The sequence below is a fragment of the Aquila chrysaetos genome, chromosome 2 (assembly GCF_900496995.4).
Source record: "Aquila chrysaetos chrysaetos chromosome 2, bAquChr1.4, whole genome shotgun sequence".
NCBI lineage: Eukaryota > Metazoa > Chordata > Aves > Accipitriformes > Accipitridae > Aquila > Aquila chrysaetos.
Genome location: NC_044005.1, coordinates 29,511,774 through 29,528,807, shown reverse-complemented (window position 1 = coordinate 29,528,807; position 17,034 = coordinate 29,511,774). Strand labels below are relative to the sequence as shown.

Genomic DNA, 17,034 nt, shown 5'->3' with positions numbered 1-17,034 from the left:
GAACAGGGCTTGGTACACAGGGAAAAAGTCCAAAAATATTTATTGGAAAAAAAAAAAAAAAAGATAATTTTTACCTTTTAAACAACATTTGCTTTTTTGGTTTCAGAAATTAGTTCTGCGATTCCTCTATATGTACCACATTTTATATTGGGGGGGAGGGGAGGAGGGAAGTAAAATGGAAGAGGCATTGATTCAGATAATGAATGTTTCCAGCTTTCAACACTTGGTGCATCAGATTGAACAGGAGCAGACTGTATCCGTAGAGATATCTCAAAGTCACGTATCATCAACATCACCAGTGTTGTCATTATCACTTGCCACAAGGACCTCTCTGTTCTCGTATGTCCAGAACCCATTCAGATCAATTAGAATGCTGGTAACAGTGTCTCCTTGGCTGCTATTGATTAAGTCTTGAAGGGAGATTTTGTAAGGATCCTTAGGCTTCACCATATCAAAGATTTCATCCTATGAAAAAAGTCAAAAAACCCCACACATTAGTGAGCAGAATAATGGCTACTTTATACCATATACAGAATGATCTTTGGGTAACTAGTGCCACCCACACCGATTTACAAAAAAAAAAAAAGCTGTTAAGTCCCAAACCATTTAAGATACAAAGCACAATAATTGGCTACAGATAGGAGCAGTGTGCTCAGCTCCCACATCTCAAATAAGAATTTGCTTTTCTGGAGAGGCTTTGACCTCAAAATGGCAACATGAAACTCAGTTCGCTTGTATGAGCTAAGTTTTACAGAAGCTCTTGTACTTTTTCTGAAGTACTAAAACTGCTAAACGTAAAGTAGGCAGAAATAGAGTTTTACAGACAGGTTTTTTTCAGTCACTAGTCCGCCCCCACCTCAGAGGTATGATCCTGAACCATAAAGTAGACATACCAAGTATCTTCCAATGTAAGGCACAGCAACATGTATTTAACAGGTACTTTTGTCTATTAGTAAGGAAACTACTAGAATAGTTGCATACCAGATTTCTTACAGAGCAATTGCTGAATAGAAAGACATTTTCAAACCTGTGAGTAGGACAAGTCAGATCACATCTACTATTCTGCAAGTAAATATACAACCTAGAAACTACGATACAAGTAAATTATGAAATGCTCATTCAAGTATTTCATGTAGTACTCTATTCAGTAAAACTAACCTTGACATCCTGAAAAGAAACTGGTTCTTGTCCATGGATTTTCATTTGTTCCTGAATAGCCTAGAAAAAAAAGAAAAGTTAGGAATAGGTAGTGCAGTGTTACACTGACACTGTATGAAACTTTTTAATGCTTCTGCATTTTAAGCTGTATTACCCTGTAACAAAGCATTCATGGTACAGCTTGCAATCATTTCTCTTCCACAAGTGAGGCAGGGCTGAGTTAAGGCATAATCTGTGATACGCATCTCTAGGTTCACAGTTCTTAGTCAATATAGGAAGAATCCAATTTTCATTATGACCAGTGTTTGAACGCTCTGCAAATGGGATATGCAGACACTTGAATACTATCACTCAACACTCAAAACTTAAGATAGTAATACACTCAAACCAAAAGGTTCAGTTTTCTGACAAAATGTGAAATACAGATTAGGGAAAGAGAGAAGGGAAAAGACCAACCATCAGACAGACAAAGCAGTGTGGCTACTCACACTTCCAACTACTTTGAAAATGGAACCTGTATTCTGGTTGATTAAATAATAATGTGAGGAAGACAATGTATTTGTCTATTTGAGCATCTGTCTATGCATGGAAGAGTTCTCCCAGTTCAGGCTGTTAAGTGGGCATTTCTCATTTTGAGCCAAATAGTATTCCCTACTGTTAGTTCTTTTAATGTGGTACTATTTAAATAGCTGCATCACCAAACCTCTGCCTGCAGATAACAACTACGAACGAAACCGTTTGTTTCACTAACACAAGCTGCATAGCCTTGTCAGCACAGCTGTATCAGCATAGCCTCTGTAGGTGCAGACCTACCCACGCTTACGCTAGCAGAAAAGCAGTTATTCAGAGAGTCAAAAGGAACTGTTCTGATTTCAAGGAAAACTTAGAACATTCCATTTCCAAAAGTTTAAAGGAGGGAGACATTTTAGAGTATGATCAAGCATCTGCTGTAGCCGAGGAATCTTTTCAGTAACTAAACCATAGAGTAAATATGTAACTGGAGACATGCATAAAAATAGCTATGCCACAGCAGCTTATGCAGAATTACCTTGTTAAACTGCTGTCATATTAGATCACTTATGTACTATGACAACACTAAAATTTGTGTTTTTGTAAAATATAAAACTGTAAATTAACACCCTTTATTAGAGTCGGAGACAGTTGATACGGCCCCTGGCCTCCCTGAATCCTACTGCCAAGTGAACAGAAGTGGGGAAAGTGGTGGGAATTGTGAGCTGTAAAAGCAGGGAGGGAAGACAAGTCATTGCTTAGTTTCTCTAGGATCCTTAGTATTGCCAAGTCCTGGCCCAACAGCTGCCCATCAAGCATACAACACAGCTACAACTACTAAACAAAGTTCATGATGAAGTTCAAAAGGCACACGCAAAAGTCCTGCCTGCACCTGCAGCAGAATAACCCTATGTAGCAGTATGCTCTAGGGGCCAGCTGGCTAGAAGCAGCCTGGCAGGAGAGGTGCTGGAGGTCTCAGTGCACAAGAAGGTGAACAAGAATCTGCAGGGTGCCCTTGTAGGGATGAAGGCAGATAAATACTGGGCTGCACAAGCATAGCTAGCAGGTTCGGGGAGGTGATTATTCCTCCTGACTCAACATTTGGACACAGTACTCCAGATGCAGCCTCACAGCTTTGGGGTCCCCTTTATGAGACACCGACAAATCAGTGGGAACCCACTGGAGGGCTATCAGGATGCTTGGGGGCCTAAAGCACAGCACAGCTGAGAGGAGAGGCTTGAGATTAATTCACCTGGAGAACAGAAGGCTGAGGTGGTGGGAGAAGTCTAATTACTCTCTTCAACTACCTAGCAGGTGGTTAGAGATAACACAGCAAGACTCTTCTTGGAGACACACAGTGAAAGGGTAATAGGCAGCGGACACCAGCTGCAGCGAAAGGGATTCCAACTAGACAAAGATGGGACAAAGGATGAGGGGAGAAAAGTCTTCTCAGTAAGGGTAGTCAGACACCAGAACACATTGCCCAAAGAGGCTGTAGAGTCTCCCTCCTTGGAGATGTCCAGGCAAGTTTTGCGTAAGGCCCTGAGCAACTCGACCTAACCGTGAAACTGGCCCTGCCCCGAGCAGGTGGTGGGAGCAGGTGACCCCCAAAGGTCCATTCCACCCTAAATTATTAGAAAAGGTCTTCCAGATAAGAAGCCTTATTTTTACAAAATGATACGGTTGTAGTTACTGTCAAAGTTCATGTTCAGCTGGAGACTTACAACAATACAGAAATAATGTGGATATAAGATTATGTCTTGAGCAGGCCTGAATGCTTTACTTAATGAGCTGAATGATGTACCTTGTTCATCATACTTTGAGCATATGGCTAAGAACAATGACATCGTTTAGTTTTACAGTTATAATACAAAGATCCCCATGAAGAAAATTGAAGTGCTTGTCCCTGTGTCTGAATAGGTACCACTGAAGAGATCTTGTACATGAAAGAAAAAAAAAAAAAAAAAAAGAAAAAAAAATCACACTCATAACTCAGCCTAAACCATTCACAGCAAAAATACTATTTTACTACATGACATTCCCCTTCCCAAGACACCTCAGGTATCTATTAAAAAGAGAGACAAAACAACAAAACATCCACCCTGCCCCAAAACCAAAACCACCACAAGCCAGAAGAAAAACAAAAAAACCACTCACACACAAACCACAATTTGGAGGAAGACTTTGTAAGTCCTGGGTTAAAATTAACAGCAACTAAAAAAAAAAAAATTTAGGCTTATTTTAAATCTCTTCTGGGAGAACACATGAAAATGTGTAATATGAAAAATGCAAGAAGCTTTTTGCAATCAATACACTGAATGAAAAATCCTGTATCTGTACAGGCCCATCACTGCATTTCATTATTTTCATTTCTTCTACTGATTTTTAGGATTACAGTGGAAATTAAAATCGTGGGCAATAACCAATTAGAACCATCAAAAGAGATTTTAATAGGTAATCATTAGGCAATTTTAGGACAATTTAAATAAAAAAAAAAACCAAAACAAAACAGAAAATATTTTTCCTAAACGAAATCAAAACAGTTAATTTCAACTGCAGATAAAATGTTGAAAATACCTTTTGAATTCTTTCCAAGTTTTGGAATATTTTTTTTAATATTTTAAATCTTCTTACAAGTAGTTACTAGCCTCCCAGTGGGTATTAGTAATTTAAAGTGATTCCCTGCAGATCTGCATGCAGAAGCACAGAGGCTATAACACTATAAACACAGAAAATGGCCTACCTGTATAAAGAGACTTACCCTAAAGAAATAATTAAGGGAAAAGACATTCAGGTATCCTTTGTTCTCTATATCAAGCAGTTTGAAAATGTATTGCAGAGCTGCAGGCTCCTTTCTGTTTTCTAATGCAAGCACAAAGTCCAGGTAGGTTTTATAGTCCTAAAAGTAGATACAATCATGTTTATTACAGTCGTCTTTCTAAATTGATTTTGCAAGCAGGAACTTTATAATTGGGAGCTATTTCATTGTAGGGGATCAGTCTATTTTCTGAAAAAGACAACATGAAATAGAAAATGGCGGCTACCACCAACATGAACAGAAAAGTTAGTTTTTAGTGACTGCTGCTGATAGGAAATCCTGCCATTTTAGAGGTAAAATAGGATTCCAAGCATAAATCCAAGTTAAACATGCTATATATACTTTAAAACAATGTTTAATACATCTTTAGACTGCTGAACATACCCAGCTAGTGAAGAAAAACCATATAAAACGTTTTCATTACCACAAATTAAATGTCCAGTGGCAGTAAGCCTACCATTACCAAACAGTGAACTATATGGCCAATTAAAGTATATAATCTTTGGACCAGAGTAGGTAGTTTGGCAAATCATGTGGTAGAAGCATTAGTGGACACCACAAACATGTACCACACTTTTCTTTTTCACTAGTACTGATTCTTGGTTTCCCGATCAAGATACAGTTGTGACAAGGACAGAAATCCTTCAGTCCTATGTATATAATAACCCTATCTACCTTAAACACCAGAGTTGTGCTGCTGTTCAGAGGGAGCTTGACAGCCTGGAAAAATGGGCTGACAGGATGCTCATCAAGTTCAACAAAGGGAATGCAAAATCCTGCATTTGGGGAGGAAGAACCCCATGCATCAGACATGCTGGGGGCTGACTTGTCAGAAAGCAGCTTTGCACAGATGAACCTGGGAGTTCTGATGGGCAACAAATTTGAACACGCACCAGCAACATGCCCTTGCAGCAAAGGCTGCTGACAGCATCCTGAGCTGCAATAGCAAGAGCTTTGCTGGCAAGTCAAGGAAGGTGATCCTTCTCTACTCAGCACTGCTTAGACCCCATCTGAGCACTGGGTTAGACGCCATCTGAGCACTGGGTCCTGCTCTGGTCTCCCCCGCACAAGAGAGAGACGGACTTACTGCAGCAAGCCCAGCAAGGGGCAACGAAGAGTATCCCTCACCACCTCAGTGATTCTGGGATTCTACAAAAAACTGCTAACGTGACAGAAGGACCATAAAGTGAATTTGTAATTTATCACTTTCAGAGTTTAGTCATCTGAATGCAGACAACAAGAGTAGCAATACATTAAGTAAAGCTTTCAAAATAAATATAGATAAAAGGTTTTATTTTAACTCTAACTTAGTTAGACTTCCAATTTTTTCACAGCTATGGAAAGCTTACAAAAAAACCCACTGTTGTCTTCATGAAGAAGTGGACAGGTTAGCTGACTTGCACTAGTCTCAAGTGTGCCACTCGTCTTTTGCTCTCTTTAAAGAATTACATGTAACTAAAAACCGTTGCTACATCTATACATTTTTTCAACATGCACTTTATGTTACTGAATCTATGAGAAGCTTTATCCTAGGCTGTCTGGATTTTGTATCACCTCTGTTTTTCAAAACAAGCAACTTGTCTTTAAGCCACGCTGTGATCACCTTGCTGTTAAGAAAATTAATTTTCTAATCTACTGCATGGTCATTTGTGTGCACAATAATAAACAAAGGTTACTTTACCTCAAGCTACTTTTTATTTCAAAGATACTGATTATGACACATTTCCCATCTCAATAAGCCAAAGCTTTTATATTGTGAATGAAGTGAAAATATGCACTTACCATTTCACCATCATAAGTTAAGCATTCCTGAAAGACACGATCCAAAAATATGTTGGTGAGAGTCCCTGTTCCATACCGGGACAGTTCTTCTTTGCTAAGCATGCCATTGTGATCTTTATCAAGGTTTAAGTACTGGCCTAGGGAGAAGATATAGAGGGCAAAACATAATATACCTATGTCAGCAAAGAACTGTTTCAATAGAGAAAAAATCTAACACTTCTTTAACATTTAATTTTCATCATAAAGTTAATGCAGTTAAGTAGGAAGATGCTAGATCCACAATAATATTCAAAGAGCGTCATAAATGAGCACAGAACGTGGGGAGAGGGGAAGCGGGATTCCCATAACGAGGTGTTAATAGTTCTACTCTAAGGTAATGGCTCAAAAAGTAAAGACTGTGTATACAGAGAAAGGAGCAAAAGGCTAAGAACATATTCTTTTAAACAGATCTGCTGTAAGCATGAAAAAAGAGCTAAAAGTGATGCAAAAGCATGAATAGAACAGTCAAAAGAAAAGGTTACAGAGGAATCTTGTACCCTGTGCAATAAGCACAAAAATGACAGAGAATAAAACTGTTGTAAAGAGCAACAGTGGAGAACTGAAACTATAAAGAAAGTCAGGAAGATACACTGAAAGGATGGCTACAGGAGTTGAAAAGACAAGTTATCAGGAGGATTTAGTGAGACAGAACCAGAGGAAAAATAACACTAAGAATGTAACTAAGTCATAGGAGGCAGAGAGGAGGCAAAAAAAAGGGGGGAAGAAAAAAAAAAAAAAGCATTCACGTATAAAGGAACCTACCATAAACTCTCAAGGCAGAAGGAGCAGAAAACCAATTTGTTTCCTGACTTTCTTTAGAAAGTTCTTCATCCCTTAACTAAGTGAAAAATAAAGTTAGAATTCAGAAAGAGTAAATTAAAGTACAATAGTATATGCTAAGAGATCTTTACCTCCAGTAAGTCATCCAGGAAGCTGCAAGCTAAAATATCCTGTATCTTTATCTTCCCTGCAGCAAGAAAAGGAAACATTTTAACAGTTGCCCAGACAACATATCCATTTTACTGTTCTCATTTAGGTGATTCTACTTAAGAAAGAAGTGTTCCGAGCAGAAAAAAAAATGCCTTCTTAAAAAAAACGAAGCCAAACACACCCAACTTCTAACATCAAGGATAAGGCTGTAATTTAATAGATAAAATAAAAATAGCTTTTAAATGACTGAATAAAACTACCTTGATATTGGCAGAAGAGGAATTATCCTGAAGCCTTAAAAGCCAGAAAACTAGATAAGAAAATAATGCAAGTGTTCAACATCAACTCAATACATAAAATAAAAAATGCAAAGAAACCATGCTTAAAACATTTGTTGGAATAACAGAGTCTCTTAAGTGATGTGGTATTTTTACATCTTCAGACACTACAGATGTGACACAAAGCTAAGGTGGCAGAATGCACTTCTGCTGGTGTAGCTTTGGCTGGTGCACAGACACTGCACAAGCAGCTGTGCAAAATAATGGCATTGTAACTTCACACACACCCTCCCTACCTGTTTATAATTACCCCTGCCAAAGGCTACTGCCCACACAACTCTGACATCTTTGAGTGGCACAGCTAGATCTTGAAAACACATGCAGTTTGTGACTTAAATCAAGGCCATACAAAAAAAGCAAACTGTTGTCTGAGGGAGCTACATCTGTAATAAGAATTAGCAGCCATAACTGCAAACCTTTTCTAATGAGTTTACATGGTGCACACAAATTTAATCACAGGAGAAGCACATTGCAGTAAGCATGCTTGAGCATTTCCACAGTTCTGTGACTGTCTTGCCAAGCAGTTCTGTCATTAGCTGCTGTGTTTTCTATTCACCCTAAACGCTTATAAAATTAGCTACTGCTAATGATGCATTATGATGAAACAGGATCTTATTTGTCAGTTTCTGTGAGATAACCCTATAGTACCACAACTGACGGGTATCTCATAGGAATTCATTAGCTGTAGATTATTAGACCCACATAAAGACTCACAGTCTTCAGTAGAGATTAATCTTCAAATACAAGATTGCTGAACAAAAGCCTACAAAGACAACTACATATTACTTTGAAAATACAAGTAGCTTCAGTGTAAACATTCTAAAAGTGAAAATAACTCCCACATATTTAGAATTTTGAAAACATGGACGTACCTGTTCTGAGAGGATCCAGAAAGAAGAAAAACTTTCTAACTGCTGTGCAGACATAGAAGGAGTAAAAAGATTTTTCTAAACCATCCAGTTGTGGCAAAGTAGGGATGAGTTCCAAAATATAGTTTTCTAAATCCTGCAGAATTAGGAAAGAAAAGAAAACAAGCTTTAAACACTACTATTGTTGCACGTTTGCTACATCTCACTCTGGCTTTCAAGTATATTTTGATAAAAATACAATCCTGCAACAACACAGGAAAGAACATGAAAGCAGGCAAAAAAGCTGCTGTCTCTGTGCAAGAAAACCTAGGTCATTTACATACACATGCGATGCCATGACTGAAACGGTCTACAAATAAAGCAGAATGTTAAAGTAGATTATATTTACATGTAAGTATAAATGCATTCAACTGTACCTTTTTCAAATACCAATGCAAACCTCCTAATTGGATTATCCTATTGCTAAATATGATTTAATAGATCTTTTTTGAGTAGAGTGGTAACTAGAACCTTCTTATTTATACTATTAACTCCTGTGAGAACAGGAGAATAATTCTTGAGACCCACTCTAGCCATCCTTTTTTGTGATTTTTACTATATCCTACTAAATCTAGTAAAGCGCTAATGACATGAAACCTTGATACCTACGATCTCTTTTTCAGAGAATTACCCATATGTTAAAAATGCTAGCAGCACTCTCACCACCAAATCTCTACAATATAGAGATTGTTATTTATCCAAACAAATGTGCCCCCCCCCAATCTAGATTTTGATACAAGCTTTTATGAGATAAGGCTGGAAGAAAATTGGAGCCTTTCTGATGCTCTATCATTTGAGTAAAGACAGACATTAAGTTAATCAAGAATTTACTTACTGATTCTCTGAGGTAGCCCTGTCCTGCCACGTCATATAAACTGAGGCCTATTCTTGTCTGATGAAGCCATACTGTAAAACAGAAAACAGAATTACAATGCAAGAAACCCAGGGGGTTTTGGAGGCCTCACCAAAATTTCAAGTTATTCCAAAGGCCACAAGGCACTGTTGGATGTTAAGTGCCTCTCTCTGTTTTACACTTTTCTGAGATTTAAGCAAAGCCACGATATGTACCAGCCCTGCTTAGAAATGCTGTTACAGTCTCTAAGTTGGTAAGAGTCACTAGCGATGTATCGTACGCTGTGGCCAAGACTACCTTATAATAACTAGATGTGAGAAACAGCTGAGCAGACACCACATTTTATCTGGTACATGGAATCACATGGATTCATTCTGTCTTGCTGACCTAGAGATATGTGTAGCAGCACATTTTCACTGCATTAAAAACAGCTGTACAATGTTGTATACAGATTGCTGGTCAGATCGCTACAGACCCTTGGGCAGTACAAGACGCTGCAGCTACAGCCAAAGGTCCTGCCCTCGCTTCTGAGTTACGACAGGAGAATCAGAATAGCACAAGCATCTATTTTTGCAATGAGAAGGTGCATTAATCAGACAATCTACAGGACAACTTGCTTGAGGCCATTGTTAAAGCACAGTAACAGAGATGGAGTACAGATTAGGCATGGAAACTATTATTCACACACTCCATGTTAAATTTAACTTCCATTTTATGAAGAAACAGTTTAAAACTTCCTCTTATGAAATATGAGCTATGCTTATACCAACATTCATCTCTTCAAGCTAAGTGTCAAGGTGGACCAAGTATCAGAGATGACAGAGGTTACATGGTGAAGCTGTTTTTTTGCTGGCTGAAGTTTAAAGGTAAGTGCCTCATACACCCTGAAGTGATTCAAGACACTTTTACTAGGCTTGAGTTGTCTGGACAAAGCCAACAGACTCCACCACCTTTTCTCCTGAAGGGGGAGCGTTACTGGAGGCAGATAGTGCTTTGGGAAATGCTTCACCATTATTCAGTTATTAAGTTCACCATTCTCTCTTCCTCTCCCCAAAGGACTGTGTAGATCATTAAGAAAGAGGAAGAAAGGCTGTAATCCATGGAGCGTAGGAAATCCTCCAGCTGGAGGTAGGAAGCAGAAAGACAAAATGCTACAGTTCAGCACGAGTATGTGATTACATGCAGCTATTCCTAAAACTTTAACAAAGAAAAACCCCAAAAGCTCATTAATGAGTTCAGCTGGTTAGAGAATACCATCACACACCCGAGGCACAGCAGTTTAAGATGTTTTAAGATCAGGGCGCTATCGCCTCTCCCCTGCTGCAGCACCACTCTGGAAGCTGACTGCTCCGCTGCATGAGCTTCATCAAAACAAGGTGAAATGTGGGACCACACTGCCCCAACTTGGATAAGCTCAAGCAGCTGCAGAGTAACTCCTTCATCATGTTACTTTCCTCTCCCTTCAGTGCCACACTGAAGGACACTTAGCAGTAAACACAGATGGAAATCGCTAATTCTAATCTAAAGTATTAACTGAAAGTTCCTACAGGTATTTGTCTTTTCTTCCTTTAATATCTGGCCTGGTCTTTAGCCCTCATACAGAACGCTGTAAAACAGACAATAGAAATGATCTGAGCTACTGCACAGATATGCTACTGGGCTAACTTTATTAGGCAATTCCAATGCTGTAAGCTAGCAAAAACAAGGATCCTTATTCAACTGACCCAAGAGGGACTTGCAGACAAACACTACGATGGGACCTTATGTTGGCCAGACTCTGAAAATGAAATTGACTGAGATGGGACATGCCAAAAGGCTTGTTGTCTCTAAATTTGGTGGGTTTTTTTTTTTTTTTTTTGAGTTTTTTTTGTTGTTGCTGGGGTTTTTTGTTTGTTTGTTTGTTTGTTTGTTTTTGCTTTTTTTTTTAAGAAAAAACGTATCACCATGAATAAAGACTTAAAACTTCTGGATTAAACAAATGAAATAAAGAGCTCTGAAAGAACCTCTGTTGTGTCCATCTGCGTAAGCTTTTTTGAAATGCATACAATTTTCACAGACTGCTTCACAAGTCTCCTGTCCTGCAACTTTTGGGTTTGCTGTTTGTTGCAAATGGGCCTATTACTCCTTTCTTGCATAGTCTGCCTGTCTACTCACTGGGTTTCCTGCTCAATACATCTCTCATCCCTTGCACCACAACATTTTAAATTAAACAAGCTGAGCTGCCCTGGGGAAAGGTGCCATTGTCCCCTCCTGAAGGCTCTACAACACCTAAGAACCAGTAGCCAGGGGACAAGGCAATGAGGCAACCTTCCTTTTTGCTAGCCACCCTCGTCTTTTTAAACAAGATCTAATACAGATTAAAAAAAATTGCATTTTTCAGCCCAAGTATTTATTTATAATAAAAAATACCTGAAAATATGGCAGGGCTATAGCGACAAGCACAAGAACATATTGACATATTTGACAAGCACAGTTAGAAAACATAGATAACACTACTCTGTAAAAGGAAAAACAGCAAACAAAGCTGTCTGCCAGACAGTCTAATCACGGTGGTTAGGATCACACTCTCTACATAACTTTACTGTTTTGCTCTTCACAGTACTGGCTGAATAAATAAAATCAGAATGACAATATATATAACAGAAGATATCAATGGCTGAAAGGAGAGGTGTATTTCAGAGGTAGGGTGAACTCCCACCTCCTAGTAACCTCCAGGAAAACAGCATTAGCAATCAAGGGCTAGATCTCACTGCTGTTGAAGAGAACAGCAAGTAATTAATAAAGTTTAAAATAGCCTTGAAAATAAAACAACTTCTCATTAACACAGAAGAAGCATCAACTAACCTTTTCGCATGACATAATTGAAAAACTGCATGATAGATATCCTCCCATAAGGATCGTTATGGAGTAATTTAGCAAAGATCTTAGCTGTGAAGAACTGCCTGTAAAACATAAACACAAAGCTACTTCTATACATCTGATTACACTGCACTGACAGACCCAGTTACAGTATCCAAAACTTACAGACACTTTAAAATACTGTTTTAACAATATAGAATATGTTCTGTATATTCCAAGACATTCATTTGCTACACTACACCCATCAAGTGGGATCCTACCAAGTAACAATGGTAAACACAATAAAAAGCAGCTGCCTTTACTGCTCATGAGACTCTTCAGTGATGTGGGAGTTTTGAGAGCTTTCATTCTATTTAATTTCTCTTTAGTACAATATGTTTGGTAGCTTCCAATCTTCTGCAACAATACGCACATAAAAGGAACTGCCAGTACTGACAATTAATCTGCTTCTGCCCAAAATTCAGTCATGAAGTTATGTGCACAACAGCAGTCTCCAACAGAAGCATAAAGAAGGAATATTCACTGTAATGCTGTACACAGAACATTTGGCAGGAAATTTTCCAACAGAAGATATTAGGAAAGCTTGAACAGTATCACTGGAGACATGATTTCCTCTTCAAATACAAAATGTGCTGTTTACTGGCCACTAACATCACAAAAATTCTCAGGCTGATAAGAATTTCTTCTTCAAAAGGACGCAGCACCCCTCTTGCAGACATCTCTATCAAACGTTCCCTCAGAGATGTAGGGCAGTACCCCTTTGCAACGACGCAAAGCAACTAGGTCATCAATAACTGCATGGACGTGATTTTATCTCACCACTAAACTGTTTCCATCTATTTTAGCAACTGAAAGTTACAGCAGCACTTAGGTTTAGCCAAAGTAATCATATACAAGAGAAGAAAGCCTTACTTGCATTTAGGTCCAGCTTTTTCACCAACTTTCAAGAAGTTCTCATAGTTGATCATTGCTTCTTCCCCAATCATTGGTGATGTCTGATGTTTGTCCAGTAGAAACCAGAGATTCTTAAAAGGCATTTATATTTGGTTAAGAAGAGATCTCTCTAGAGATGTCAACGTGCTTAAGACAGAGCATCTAAGAAATGCAGCAAAAATGTGGTTTTGCTGCAAGGTTATCTCAGTTAATCAGTACACATCGTCAGTTCAGCCAGAAAAGCAAGCAAGCGATATTTCCACTGCTCTAAACTGGTGTTAAACACACACACAGTCTCTCTCTCTCTCACTCACTAGGATTTCTAGGGTCACATCCCTCTTGTCTTTGCACTGCAGTAAACTCAACAATCTCTGGAGTCTCTCTCAGTGATACATAAACAGAACTTATTTCTTCTTCTGGGCCCACTAGGGAAATTGTTGGAATGTACTGGAAAACCAGAAGCCATTTATTTAGTCCTCATATACATTATAACGAGGAAGTATTACGCTGACATTACCAGCCCAAGACTGTGCAGCACTTCGGCTTTAGCTAGTACTTCACAACCAGCCAACATGCCCTAATACAAAGCACCTTACCACAAGATTCTGTGGACAGACAGGAGATAATCAAATGCTGCAGAAAGAGGAAATCTTGTCAGAAGCCATTACGAGACATACAGAAAACATTTTCTTACCTGCAGCTCTTCATTATCCAACAGCTCTCTACTTTTTCTTTGCAGGAAGACTGCTCTAGATTCTTCTCTTAATTTCTGAAGCAAGACTTCATCTTCAGCTGGCAGCTAGGAACAGCGTGGCATTTCAATTTTCTGTACAGTGCTACCATTCAAAAACTACACATCTAGCAAGTACTCTTAGGTAGTCCTGTCTCTCACACTGTGATGAATCTGTTTACTTGACAGAAAATAACAACCTATCTACCAGAATGCTGTATAGTACCTGCTCCTTCTACAGGGGTATCACTTGCATACTGTCTCAAACTATTTCAATATTGAAATATTTATTTAAAGCAGGACATCTTTAACATGAGAGGCAGAGACCTACCCCATACCTGATAACCCATCCTGTAAGCACTTTCCCACAGTTGCAGGACAGGAGGGCTCACACATCAAAGACACTTACTATTGTGTTTTTACTCAGGAGAGAGCAGCACTTTCTATTTTGTGGTAGGCCTGGCTCTCAAAAGTGTGAATGTCTACTAGACTTGTTTTGGCCAACAAAACAGATGAAAAGAACACTTAGTATGAAAGTTCTGCCAATGTTTACATGCAAAACTGTACAGCATCACCAGAACTTGGACGGTTGCATATGTATTCATCAACTGAAACATAGGTACTTGAGAACTTAATTGGCAGAAATTTATGATCCTAAGGAATACGGGACCACGTGAGGTTAGATAGCAGCTGAGTGGTCAAGTTGACAAATGCCAGCCACAAGTTCATGATGTTGAACTTGTGCTCCCACATTCCCCCATCCCAATCTGATTCATCTCACACACAAGACTCTGGACCAAGCAGTTCTGCTGGATGATGCAAGCAACAGACCTATCTTTAGTCTGCAAGACCAATGACCCACCATTTTCATGAAGCAGGATCCCACTGTGTCTAAACAGAAATAGGAAGATGTGTATTTATAACATTGGTATGTCAAAATTTAGTTAAAACAGGAAGTTTCTCCGAAGGAGAAAGAGGACTTCCTATCTTTAGTAAACAGCCAAGCCTACTGCCTGGTTAGTAAACTATTTAATGGCCTTCAATGAGATGCTTAGTAATTCTCTGAAACTGCTGAAATCCACAATTGTACAAAACAAAAAATTGCGCTTAGCAATCCACATCATTCAGATTTCGATCTGCTTAAGCTTCTGAAGCGTCCCTTTGAATAAGCGCAACTGTCTTTATAACACAGAACAGCCTCTTGCTGAAGTTTATCTGGATACCTTACTTACCCTGTAGTAAAATCGTGGTATGTTCGTATACGAGGTACTGCCGCTTTTTCTTCCTCCTTTCCACTCCACGTAATATTTTGTGAACAATTCCATTTCCTCATCTTTTAGCTCTTGTTCACTCTTTTTGGCTGATTAACACAGAAAAGAATTTTCGTGTCGTCCTCCAAATAGAGTTTTAACGTAACAAGGAGCTTGGAAAAAAGCAGCTAATGCCGCGGCTTGCAGAGCTACGCTGATGTTCAGTGACACAAATATTAGGTGGAAACGCACGGAGCACAGGCCTATTACGCGACTCACACAACGGGTACGCGGAATACGTCACCCCCGCGCTCTGTCTGAGCGTCCGCAACGCACCGCTCCCGGCAGCCGCGCAGCCCCCCGCTCCCTGCAGGGGACGCGCTCTGCGCCGGACGCGCGGCCACGCCCGCACGGCAGCACCGCTCCCGGCCCACAGCGGCAGCGCTGCTCAAGACGCTGCCTACCGCCACCAGCACCGCAAGTCACCCTTCGCGCCCCAACACCGGCGACGTGGCCGTACGCCTGCGCGAGCTCTCTCGGGGGCTCGCCTGCGGACGGAGGGCTGCCGGCCGGAGCCGTCAGGGGGGTCTGCACCGCAGACGGACCGGCCCCCCCCCAGCACCGGCGTCCCCCCCCGGCTCCGCGCCGCCCCTCGCCCCGACAACGCGGGCGTTTCTTTCTGCGCGGAGCCGCTCCGACACCTGCCCGGCCCCCACGGCAGCCTGCACGGGGGGAACGGGAGCAACACCGGACACGCCGACGCTCGACCCGCCAGGCCTGACCCCGCACCCCCTTCGCTACTGCGGGCGCCGGCGGCCGCCCTCACCCACGGGGGCACCTTCCCTGCACCGCCCCCGCGCCAGCCGCCACCGCGCGGCGAGGAGTGCCCCCGGTCCCTGTCCCGGTCCCGGGGCACTCACGGACGCGGCGGGCGGCCAGGCGGCCCCGCAGGCTCCGCTTCCAGTCCATGTACCCCGCCCCCCACCCGGCGCCAGCGCCGGCGGCCGCCCGGCGGCACGTGACCGCCGCAGCCGGCGCGCTCCGGCCGGCAGGCCCCGCGCGCATGCGCGATGCCCTGCCCGGCGCGGCTGCCCCTTGGAGCGCCGTGCCCGCAACCGACATGGCGGGGCACCTGCCCCCCCCCCCCCCCCCATCCGCCCTAGCGCGGGATCACGTGCCGGCCAGCCCGGTGAGACGCGATTGGCTCCAAGTCCAGGCGCGGGCCCGGTCACGCTTCCGGGCTAGCGGGAGGCGAGCGCCCTGGCCGCCGCGTGGTCGCCTCTGCTGTAAGCTCCTCCCTGCCGGCGCCTCGCAGCGCCGAGATGCCCATGGCCGCCGCGCACCGAGTGAGGTGGGCCCGTCCCGGGGGGGTAAGGGCTCAGACCGCGCCGGGACCGCGCTTCGTTACGCTCTGGCGGAGTAAAGAGCGGGGGGGGGGGCGGGGAGAGAGACTGTTTCCCGGCGGGGAGCGCGCTGCTGCGGGCCGGTCGGCGCCGCGTTGCACGCTGGGAGTTGTAGTTTACGGGGTCGCGGCCGGGGCGGGCACGCGGGGCACCGAGCGAGGGACGTGGGGCCCTGCGGGGCCTCCTCATGAGCCGCGCCGGCTGCCTGCCCGGCTGCCGGTGAACCTCCCGGTGAACCTCCCGGTACTTACTTTCATAACTTAACGTTTACGTGGGATTTCACAGTAATTACTGCCAGCGGTGTTGCTCTGCCTCTTTGGCAGCGGCGTTACCCAGGATTTACGATTGGGGAAACCAGTTAAACGGAAGTTTGTCACAGGTTGAAAGGTAGGAGGGAACCAACGTCGGACTCCCGTGCTGGGACTGCCTGAGGGATCAGGATTGGGATTCCTGACCTGAAATTGTCGAGGTACCTTGAACTTGGTGTTTGCTAGCATGCAAATGTAAACGTGACAGGAAAGCA

The 17,034-nt window shown here is 42.2% G+C and overlaps 2 protein-coding genes across 16 annotated transcripts in view; one reads left to right on the top strand and one right to left on the bottom strand.

The window, feature by feature from the left end:
• Positions 1–23: 23 nt before the first annotated feature.
• Positions 24–16,781, bottom strand: PPP2R3C (protein phosphatase 2 regulatory subunit B''gamma). 9 transcript variants are annotated; one of them, XM_041119920.1, is made up of 15 exons: positions 16,763–16,781; positions 15,091–15,218; positions 13,823–13,927; positions 13,108–13,220; positions 12,181–12,278; positions 9,319–9,389; positions 8,448–8,580; positions 7,826–7,882; positions 7,219–7,274; positions 7,070–7,145; positions 6,269–6,405; positions 4,430–4,567; positions 3,826–3,882; positions 1,159–1,218; positions 24–465 (listed from the first exon to the last, which is right to left on the bottom strand). In XM_041119920.1, exons 2-15 carry the CDS (start codon positions 15,181–15,183, stop codon positions 277–279), a joined length of 1,383 nt encoding a protein of 460 aa, XP_040975854.1. In that variant the 5' UTR covers positions 15,184–15,218; positions 16,763–16,781; the 3' UTR covers positions 24–276. The 9 variants fall into 9 exon arrangements, with proteins under 9 accessions (XP_040975854.1, XP_040975847.1, XP_040975841.1 ...); XM_041119913.1 differs by lacking the exon at positions 16,763–16,781 and adding an exon at positions 16,029–16,149; XM_041119907.1 differs by lacking the exon at positions 16,763–16,781 and adding an exon at positions 15,935–16,064.
• The window catches only part of LOC115333320 (protein only RNase P catalytic subunit), a 53,970-nt gene continuing 53,252 nt past the window's right edge, over positions 16,317–17,034 (top strand). For 3 of the 7 annotated variants that reach the window (XM_029996160.2, XM_029996114.2, XM_029996171.2), the window contains exon 1: positions 16,750–16,980. The gene's annotated coding sequence lies outside the window, so the exon portion shown is untranslated. Of the gene's footprint in view, positions 16,479–16,644; positions 16,981–17,034 lie in introns of those variants that run through there. The other 4 variants (XM_029996131.2, XM_029996125.2, XM_029996139.2 and 1 more) reach the window with 4 other exon arrangements.

What these genes read in the sequence shown, in the direction of transcription:
- PPP2R3C (XM_029996210.2), bottom strand. Translation starts at nt 16,230, where the DNA reads ATGTCGGTTGCGGGCACGGCGCTCCAAGGGGCAGCCGCGCCGGGCAGG. An exon ending in TACCACGATTTTACTACAGG is followed by an intron (nt 13,928 to 15,090) that starts GTAAGTAAGGTA and finishes CGCTGTTCCTAG; the next exon opens with CTGCCAGCTGAAGATGAAGT. An exon ending in TGGATAATGAAGAGCTGCAG is followed by an intron (nt 13,221 to 13,822) that starts GTAAGAAAATGT and finishes ATGCCTTTTAAG; the next exon opens with AATCTCTGGTTTCTACTGGA.